At 40.4% G+C, this 10,302-nt stretch overlaps 1 protein-coding gene and 1 pseudogene across 1 annotated transcript; both read left to right on the top strand.

The window, feature by feature from the left end:
• The first annotated feature begins 219 nt into the window (after positions 1 to 219).
• Positions 220 to 1,149, top strand: LOC102853272 (olfactory receptor 6C4-like). The gene has a single exon (XM_006897691.1). The coding sequence runs from the start codon at positions 220 to 222 to the stop codon at positions 1,147 to 1,149; it is 930 nt and encodes a 309-aa protein (XP_006897753.1).
• Positions 1,150 to 4,916: 3,767 nt separating this feature from the next.
• On the top strand, positions 4,917 to 6,845 carry LOC102863581 (annotated as a pseudogene).
• Positions 6,846 to 10,302: the final 3,457 nt, after the last annotated feature.

Genomic DNA, 10,302 nt, shown 5'->3' with positions numbered 1-10,302 from the left:
GACTGATAGGCAACATCATGACAGATGGAGAGGAGATTAAAATTGTCAAAAGCATCATCTTATTTGGATCCACAATTCACACCCTTGGTACCAGCAGTCTGGAAAGGAAGTGTGCATGAGTTGATTTTGTATACCAGACTCCACTCTGACCTCCTGAGATCCTATTCTGCATTCATCACTAATTTCCTTCTTTTTATTACAGTGAAACAAAGAGTAAGCATGAAAAATCAAACTTCGTTGACTGAGTTTATCCTGCTAGGATTTACAGACAACCCAGGACTTCAGATCATGATTTTCATCTTCCTGTTCCTGACCTACATATTCAGCATCATGGGCAACTTGACAATCATCACCCTCACACTACTGGACTCCCATCTTCAGACCCCTATGTATTTCTTCCTTCGGAATTTCTCCTTCTTAGAAATTTCTTTCACTACTATTTTCATTCCAAGGTTCCTGTGCAGTGTTCTAACAGGTAATAAGGCTATCAGCTTTGCTGGATGCTTCACTCAGTATTTCTTTGCCATATTTCTTGGGGCCACAGAATTTTACCTTCTGGCTGCCATGTCCTATGACCGCTATGTGGCAATCTGCAAACCTCTGCATTACACAACCATCATGAGCAGCAGAGTCTGCACTCAACTGGTTCTCTGCTCTTGGCTTAGTGGTTTCCTAATCATCTTATCCCCAATCATTCTAACAAGCCAGTTAGATTTCTGTGCCTCCAATGAACTGAATCATTTTTACTGTGACTATGGGCCCCTCATGGAGATCTCCTGCTCTGACACCAGCCTCTTGGAGTTGATTGACTTTATCTTAGCAATTGTAACTTTGGTGATCACCCTGGTCTTAGTGGTACTTTCATATACTTATATCATCAAAACTATTATGAAGATCCCATCATCACAACAAAGAAAGAAGGCCTTTTCTACATGTTCTTCCCACATGATTGTAATCTCCATCTCTTACGGCAGCTGCATTTTCATTTACATTAAACCCTCAGCAAAAGAAGGAGTTGCCTTCAACAAGGGAGTAGCAGTGCTTATTACATCGGTTGCTCCCCTATTGAATCCCTTCATTTATACCCTGAGAAACCAACAAGTGAAACAAGCCTTCAAAGATATGTATAGAAAAATTGTGAGTCCATAACAGCATGTAAGGCTTTAACATCCATGAGAGATAATGTGTTGATAAATTAAGAAATCTTTATAAAGCTCTTTCTAAATGCCTAGGGAGCTCTATTGGCCTAGTGATAAAGAGTTGTGCTGCAAGCCAAAAGCAGGTTCAAATCTACTAGCTGCTTTTGGGCAGACAGATAGCTAATCTTTTCCTATGCAATTTACAGCTTCTGAAAACTCACTAAAGGGTCAGCTATGAGTTAATTCTGATTCCATCTTCAAAAAAAAAAAAAACAAATTTGAAGCCTAGCAGAGGACAGAGGCAAGTGTGGCAGTGGGGCGGCGAGGGCTGGAGAAAGAGGGGTCCTTGGGCCAAGCAAGTTTCTGAGTTGCCACTGAGAGATAAGAAGAGTGAAGAAAATGAAAGATATTTTAGTTGAAAGGACTAAAGTACCATGTAAACCTCATTCTCCACAAATTTGAAACAGCAAGAACTGAGTGGTGCCCCAAACCACTACCAACCACTTTGAAAGATATTACAGAAGGAGTGCTACAAAGGGTCAAGACAGATATGGAACAAAACAGAAGTAATAGAAAAGACAAGTCTTACTGCTCTGATAGAGACAAATGGAACACCCAATACTGTGGCTTTACACACTCTTCGAACCTGGAACAGAACTCACCTCCACGGTCTAGCTTTGGCCAAACAATAGGAATACATTCCTAATAGTAACCTACCATACAAGATCAAAATGGCAGCATTTGCCCCAAAATAAAACTCAGTATGTCAGAAGGGATAGGAAAGAGGGATGACTGGAAATTGGGAAGAATGCTGGTACATTGTGGGGTTGCAATCATGCAACCTGAAACAAATATATTTGAATTGTTGCATGGAAAACTACTATGTATCTTTCATCCAAGTCACAATAAAAAGTTTAAAGCATTTTATAAACCCAATTTTTTAAATGATAGGAATTATCCCAAATTTTGAGAAAAAAAAAAGATGAATAAGAGTATCCTTTCCTAAAAACTTACTTACTATGTAAGATTTTTGGTATTTCAGTCTGTTAAGGACAAATTCAAAACATAAAGAAAGTAGTCCAACAATATGCCAAGAAATTGGAAAAGATTGCAACTAGCTGACATTCAAGTTGATCTTCAAGTGTTTCCCCAGAAGAATAATCGTAGAATAGTACTTTCAAAGAGAGGAACATTAAAATCTTACTGCATTTGAGTAACAGCGAGAAGTTCAATACTTCATAGGAAAAATGTCCATATATAGATAGCATGAAAATACAAAAAAAGTAGGGTCCAAACTATTCAGTGCATTCTATATTAAGCTAAAGCAAATAAATGTTTTATTATACTAAGCTAAAGTGATTTAGGAACTGAAAATACATAAAATGAAGATAAATGAAACATATCACAAAATAAGTTTAAACAGTTGCCTAGTATAGCTATCACAATGGGGATAGAAAATTTTAAAAAACAGACTATATATACATTACTAAAGTGCTCTCTGGTAGAACTCTGGTGGCTTAGTGGTAAGGAATCATACTGCCAACCCAAAGACACATGGTTCAAATCCAGTGGCTGCTCAGTGGGAGAAGGATGGGCAGTCTACTTCCATGCAATTTACTTCCTCTGAAAAGCCACTGGAGGATCAGCTATGAGTCAGTTTTAACTTGATGGTATACAACAACAAAGACTACAAAGTGTTCTCAGGTTTTTAGATAAAGAAAATTGGGACTTAATATATCAAATTGAGAGTAGTTATTACTGAAATAGAGAAATATTGAACAGAATGACAGAGGAGAAAATGGAACATTGAAAAGAAATCCAGAAATTTTTTTTTTTACTCTCAGAAGCCCTATTACCCTGAGGACTGAAGAATTAAAGGGATGGCTGGTGGATTTGAACCAAGTGCCTTTGGGATAGGAGACTGGTATTTCAGCAACCCAACAACACACTAAAAGCAAATTCTATTTTAAATCATTACTGTTATTGAAACCTCTAATTACTCAAACTGCCAAAAAGGCTTGGAATCCTTAGCCACTTGCTACTGACACTGTCAAATTTGTCAAATGATCACTCATTGTTACCTTTGAGGATTACTGTTGATGGTAATGGAACTCTTGCCTGTCTCCTGCTGCTGGAAGACTATCAGTAACAGAGAGAAGAGACATAGCACATTCATTCCTCCCTTTGCCTTCAAATATTCCACCAGGACCACTTAAAGTCTAGACAATGTTGTTTGGACTATAACTCTTGTGCGATAGAGCAAAAATGAGAAGATATAAGAGCAAATGAGAGATTAAGCAAATAAATGAATGAGAGCCCCCAAAACAGATGAAAACTGAAAATCGAAGAAAGGGAGAATCCACAACAACTGAGCAGTTCCTAGCTTTGGAGATGGGCTTGTGGGATTACGCTAACATTCAAAAACACTCAAAACTCATCACCATCAAGTCAGCACCAACTCACAGATGACCTTCCATTAGATGTCCAAGGCTGTAAATTACACAGATGAGCAAGTAATTTGAGAAGTTGTACTATAAGAAGACTAATGTGACATCAAGATTGAAAGAAAACTCATCAACAACCTGTATTATGCAGATGACATAACCTTATTTGCTGAAAGCAAGAAGGACTTCAGAAGCTTGCTACAGAAGATCAAGGACTATAGTCTGCAATATTTTGACAATTTTGAGATTACATCTCAACATCAAGAAGGAAAAAATCCTCATCATTGGACCAATAAGCAATATCACAAAAGAAGGGGAAAATATTGACATTATCAAAGATTTCGCCTTAGTTGTATCTACAGTCAGCACCTTTGGTATCAGCAGTCAGTAAAGTAAGAAACATATAGCATTTAAAAAGTCTGCTGTCAGAGACATCTCCAAAATCTTAAAGGACAATGATGTCAATGTAAAGACTAAGATGAACCTCATTCAAGCCATAATATTTTCAATCACCTGTGAAGCATCTAAGAGCTAGACTGAACAAGGATGACAGAAGGATTAATGTCTTTGAGTTGTGGTATTGGAGGAGAGTATTGACTGTCACATGAACTGAAAAAGAATAAACACATATGTCTTGGATAGAGTGCAGCCAGAGTGCTCCTTAGAGGCAAGGATGGTAAAGCATCACCTCACATTCATTGGATATGTTGTTAGGTGGGACTAAACAGCTAATGTCCTTGGGAAGGGACATCATGCTTGGAAAGGTGAGGGGTCAGTGAAAGAGAGGAAGACCCTAAACCAGCCAGATTAACACAGTGACTTCTGCAATAGGTTCAAGTATATCATAGATGATGAGGATAGCACAGGATTAGGGAGGATTCAGATTTGCTGTGGGTCATACTTGGCTCAATGGCATGTAACAACAACAAACTGAGCAAGACAAAATAGGTTGTCTTTCTCCCAGAGTCACTGATCAGTTCCAATCACCAGAGAAGTCTAGCCTTTGAGTTAGCAGTGCAACATCTACATATTAAGCCATTAATGAGAGCTCCATTAGTTCAGATCAATAATAAAAAAGTAAGAAAGTTTTAAGAGAAATGGGCAGAAAACGTGAGAAGATGGGAATCAAGATGTCATCTGTAAATATATATTCACTTAAGTATAAAAATACTAGTGTAAAATCTATACAAGATATCTGGATTGGTAATAGAACAGAGAAGAACATGTATAAAACTGATGTCAAGAAAAGCAACATTTGCTCATTTAGCGCAGCGGCAGACTGGAGGTACGGTTTTTTCCCCTCTCCACCACCTGAGACTTTCACTAAGCAACCATGTCCAAGGGCCCTGCGGTTGGCATTGATCTTGGCACCACCTACTCCTGTGTAGGGGTAGGTGGAGATCATTGCAAATGATCAAGGCAACCGAACCATGCCAAGCTATGTCACATTTACCGATACCGAACGACTGATTGGCGATGCGGCAAAGAATCCAGTTGCAATGAATCCTACTAACACAGTATATTCGATGCCAAACGTCTCATTGGACGAAGATTTGATGATGCTGTTGTGCAGTCTGATATGAAACACTGGCCCTTCATGGTGGTGAACGATGCAGGCAGGCCCAAGGTCCAAGTAGACTATAAAGGAGAGACCAAAAGTTTCTATCCAGAGGAGGTGTCCTCTATGGTTCTCACAAAGATGAAGGAAATTGCAGAAGCCTACCTTGGGAAGACTGTTACCAATGCTGTTGTCACTGTACCAGCCTACTTCAATGATTCTCAGTGCCAGGCTACCAAAGATGCTGGAACCATTGCTGGCCTCAATGTCCTCCGAATCATCAATGAGCCAACTGCTGCTGCTATTGCTTATGGTCTGGACAAAAAGGTAGGTGCTGAAAGGAACGTGCTCATCTTCGACTTAGGAGGTGGCACTTTTGATGTGTCAATCCTCACTATTGAAGATGGGATATTTGAGGTCAAGTCTACAGCTGGAGACACCCACTTGGGTGGAGAAGACTTTGACAACAGAATGGTCAACCATTTCATTGCAGAGTTCAAGCGCAAGCATAAGAAAGACATCAGTGAAAACAAGAGGGCTGTCAGATGCCTCCGCACTGCTTGTGAATGTGCAAAGCGCACACTTTCTTCCAGCACCCAGGCCAGTATTGAGATAGATTCACTGTATGAGGGAATCGACTTCTATACTTCCATTACCCGAGCCCGCTTTGAAGAATTGAATGGTGATCTTTTCCGTGGCACTCTGGACCCTGTGGAGAAAGCTCTGAGGGATGCTAAGCTAGACAAATCACAGATCCATGATATTGTCCTGGTGGGTGGTTCTACCAGAATTCCCAAGATTCAGAAGCTTCTTCAGGATTTCTTCAATGGAAAGGAGTTGAACAAGAGCATCAACCCAGATGAGGCTGTTGCTTATGGTGCAGCTGTCCAGGCGGCCATTCTCTCTGGAAACAAATCTGAAAATGTTCAAGATTTGCTGCTCCTGGATGTCACTCCACTTTCTCTTGGTATTGAAACTGCTGGTGAAGTCATGACTGTCCTCATCAAGCGGAATACAACCATTCCTACCAAGCAGACGCAAACCTTTACAACCTACTCTGACAACCAGCCTGGTGTACTCATTCAGGTTTATGAAGGTGAGCATGCCATGACCAAAGATAACAACCTGCTTGGCAAGTTTGAGCTCACTGGGATACCACCTGTACCTCGTGGTGTTCCTCAGATTGAAGTCACATTTGATATTGATGCCAATGATATCCTTAATGTTTCTGCTGTTGAGAAGAGCACTGGGAAAGAAAACAAGATTACCATCATCAATGATAAGGGCCGCTTGAGTAAGGAAGACATTGAACGAATGGTCCAGGAGGCTGAGAAGTACAAAGCTGAAGATGAGAAGCAAAGAGATAAGGTGTCTTCTAAGAATTCCCTTGAGTATTACGCATTTAATATGAGAGCAACAGTTGAAGATGAAAAGCTTCAATGCAAGATCAATGACGAGGACAAGCAGAAGATCCTTGACAAGTGCAATGAAATTATCAACTTGCTTGATAAGAATCAGACTGCAGAAAAGGAGGAATTTGAGTATCAGCAGAAGGAACTAGAGAAGGTCTGCAACCCCATCATCACCAAGCTGTACCAGAGCGCTGGAGGCATGCACGGAGGCATGCCTGGTGGCTTCCCTGGTGGTGGAGCTCCTCCATCTGGTGGTGCCTCTTCTGGACCCACCATTGAAGAGGTTGACTAAAGCAATCTGCATACTTTATAGCATTCATTGTCTCACAGTTAAAAAATTTTGAAGGACCCAAATTTGTAGCACACCGCAGTTGAAAAGTCTAAACTGCTAGACTAAATTTCTGTGCATTCTCAATACTTGAATATGGAATGTGTAGAGGGAAAGGAATTAACATTGCACTTTATTATCACTGTATTATAAGTGCAAAATGCAATGTCTCAAAGAAAGATGTATTTAAAATTGGCATCATTAAAAAAAAAGAAAAGCAACATTTAAAAAGTTCTCTGTATATATCTAACAATAGAGGTTAAAATGCTTTAAAAGTAAAGTCATTTCAGCCTCTTTGGGAGATGTTTTCTCTGCAAATAGATTTATCTTGAGGGAATAGAACTAAATCCAAACACAGAATATGTTTTGTTAAAATATCTTTTTAATCAAAGATATCTTTTGTTTATTAGCAAAATCCAGGATAAATAAAATGCTGATTAATTAAATGTATCTCCCTAATTTAGACCTGTTGTCAGGAAGGCTAAATCTTGAAAGAAAGACAATATGCTAGGAAACCTAGAAAGTTAGCAAAAAAGAGGAAGATCCATAAGGAGATGAACTGACATAATGATTGCAACAAAGGCCTTGAGTATGGTGGAGTTGTGATGATGATAATGCAGGATAGGGTAAGTTTTCCATCTGTTGTTTATACTGTCACTTTGCATCATTGTAGGAGTAACAGTCCCTAACAACAAGATAAAGCTATTGAGTGGGTACGTTATAGTCTTCCACTGACGCATAAACATGCCCATCACCTATATCTCTCAGAACTCCTTTTGACCCCCATGGCCACCTCCATTATCTTCTTTGTATGTGCCAGCATTGTATAGCAAGGCTCAGAAAGAAATTTATCCCCCCTGATGGATAGAAGTTCAATAAAGAAGAAAGATACCAAGAATTATCATCTCAGGGCTTGGGACAGGCAGCCAGCAATAGCAAAAGGACTTCTAGTTTCTCCTGTCACCATTTTCCTCAGGTAGCCAGCAGCAAAAGAGGAACTACCCGTCTCTCCTCCTACAATTTTACCCAGCCCTTCCTAGAAGGTAGTGGCCTGGGAGAGGCAGCCAGCAGCAGGAGAAGGATGACTTTTACACTCTGCACCTGCTTCAATCTCAAAGGCCTCATATCCAGCCAAGATATCACTCTCAGCTAGGACATTATCCTCCTATACTAGTCAAGTACCTCAACTGGAAGTCTTCAGCAAACAGCAGCCACATCTTCTGGAGCAGAAGATCAGAGACAAGGATCCAGAACTGTCAGAGGGAGTGGTGAAAACAGTTGGGAAACGTGGCCACGCCACTCCACAGACCAAGGAGAAAATAGACTTCAGGAAAGGGGGATGCAATCAGAAAACAAGAAGTCTTCCTTTAAGGAAGCTCCACACTTTCTTCAAAAGTTGGATAGGGGCAGAGTGAGTTCCCTTCCAAGGGAGACTCTATACCCACAGACAACTTTGCTGCTACAGGACCAGAAAGAAAGGAACAGAAACAAGGCAAGTTCTTCAGGTGAGCTGCCACAGACTGAAACTCTGAGCAGCTTCCGAACAGGGGCATGTTCTATTCCAAAGGGTATCAATAGCCACAGAGAATTTTGCTGCTGCAGGGACAGAGAGGAAAGAATAGAAATAGGGTGAGTTCTCCTGGAGTTCCCTTTTCAGGGTGATCTCAAGCTTGAGTGATCTTCCCATCATCCCCAAGACAGGCAGAACTAGTTTCCTTCCTGGTGGGCTCTGCAGTCCCACAAAACTTAGCTGTAATGTCAGAGAGAAAGGAACTAAATCAGATGAATTCTCCTCCATTTCCTTCTGGGTGGCTCCCCAGCCATGGTAAGCATTCCCACCAGGTGAGGGACCAGAGAATAAAGACCAGAGGTAGAAAAAGTTCACTTCACAGCAGACTTTGCAGCTCCAGTGAATTTTGCAACAGGACCGGAGAGGAAGGACTATACACAGGATGAGTTGTCCTCCTCCCCTTCCTTTCTGGAGTGTTGAGCTTCTCAAACAAAGCAAGTCTTCCTGTGAGCCCAAGGAACAGATAGCTATTCATGCAAGGCAACATGCCCTTATCTCCCCTGGAGTATTGAGCTCCCCAGCCAAGATTAGTTGACCCAGGAACTGATAGGGCACAAGATAAGAAAAACTCTGTCACAGCAATAACATCGAAGAAGTAGACTATCTCCTACCCTCCAAAAAATCAAAGCAAGCTGTGAAAAAAAAAAAAGAACCAAACACAGAATCAATGATTTCCTGAAGTCAAAGTCTGATAGAACTTTTTGACACAAAATTCAAAGAACAGTGATCAACTATTTTTTTTATTTTAATGAAAGTTTACAGAGACTGTTTTCAATTCATTCATTGTTGCACTTTTCTCCCTGCCCGCCCCCTCCCCCCCAGTTCACTCTTCTCTTTGAAAAGTAAAAGAAAAATTCTTTCATTGTTATACAATCCCTCCCCCCAAGTCCATTCCACTGCTCAGCCTTCCTTCTGGGCTGCTATCATGACAATACCACCTAATCATATATCCCTTTTAAACATTTCTCTTCTTCATCTGTTTCCATGCAGTATACATTATCTATACTCTCTTTCTCCGTCTCCCCCTCAGCCCCAATGACAGTCTCATTTTACAACAATGGCACTAAGCACTATTTGTCCTTCTGTGACAGAGATATGTCACCCAGCATAATGTCCTCCAGGGTCACACATTTTGTATAATATTTTATGAGTTTCTTGTTTTTCAATGTAGCATAGTATTTCATTGTGTGAATATAAAAGAGCTTCTCTATCCTTTCCCAAGTGCATTAACACTTGGGTTGTTTCCAACTCTTTACTATTGTGAACAAAGCCGCAGTAAACATGGGTGTGCATATATCTGCTTGTGTGGCAGTTATGGTTTCTTTAGGATATATTCCCAGTAGTGGAACTGCTGGGTCAAATGGTACTTCTACTTCCAACTTTTTGAGAAAGCGCCATACAGCCTTCCACAGTGGTTGCACCATTTTATACTCCCACCAACAGTGAATAAGGGTTCCAGTTTGTCCACAACCTTGTCAGCATTTGTGTTTCATGATCTGTAAATTTTGCTATTCTTGCTGGGGTGAGATTATGTCTCATAGTTGTTTTGATTTGCATCTCTCTTAGAGCTGGGTATTTTGAACACGTCTTCATGTGTTTGTTGGCTACCTGAATGTCTTTTTTGATGAAGTATCTGTTCATATCATGTGCCCATTTTTCAATTGGGTTGTTTACCTTTATCTGGTTGTGGTGCTCAAGTATTTTATAAATTCTAGATATAAGTCCCTTGTCTGACATGTCATTACCAAATATTTTTTTCCCAGTCTGTGGCTTCCCTTTCTACCCTGTTGGAGAAGTTTTTGGATGTGCATAGGGATTTGATTCTTAGAAGGTCCCATTCATCTATTTTCT

Source organism: Elephantulus edwardii, unplaced genomic scaffold, assembly GCF_000299155.1.
Source record: "Elephantulus edwardii isolate Elephantulus edwardi_28Jun2011 unplaced genomic scaffold, EleEdw1.0 scaffold00212, whole genome shotgun sequence".
Classification (NCBI taxonomy): Eukaryota; Metazoa; Chordata; class Mammalia; order Macroscelidea; family Macroscelididae; genus Elephantulus; species Elephantulus edwardii.
Note: the sequence above shows the minus strand (reverse complement) of the source record. Positions and strands in the feature narration are given on the sequence as shown.

What these genes read in the sequence shown, in the direction of transcription:
- LOC102853272 (XM_006897691.1), top strand. Translation starts at nt 220, where the DNA reads ATGAAAAATCAAACTTCGTTGACTGAGTTTATCCTGCTAGGATTTACA.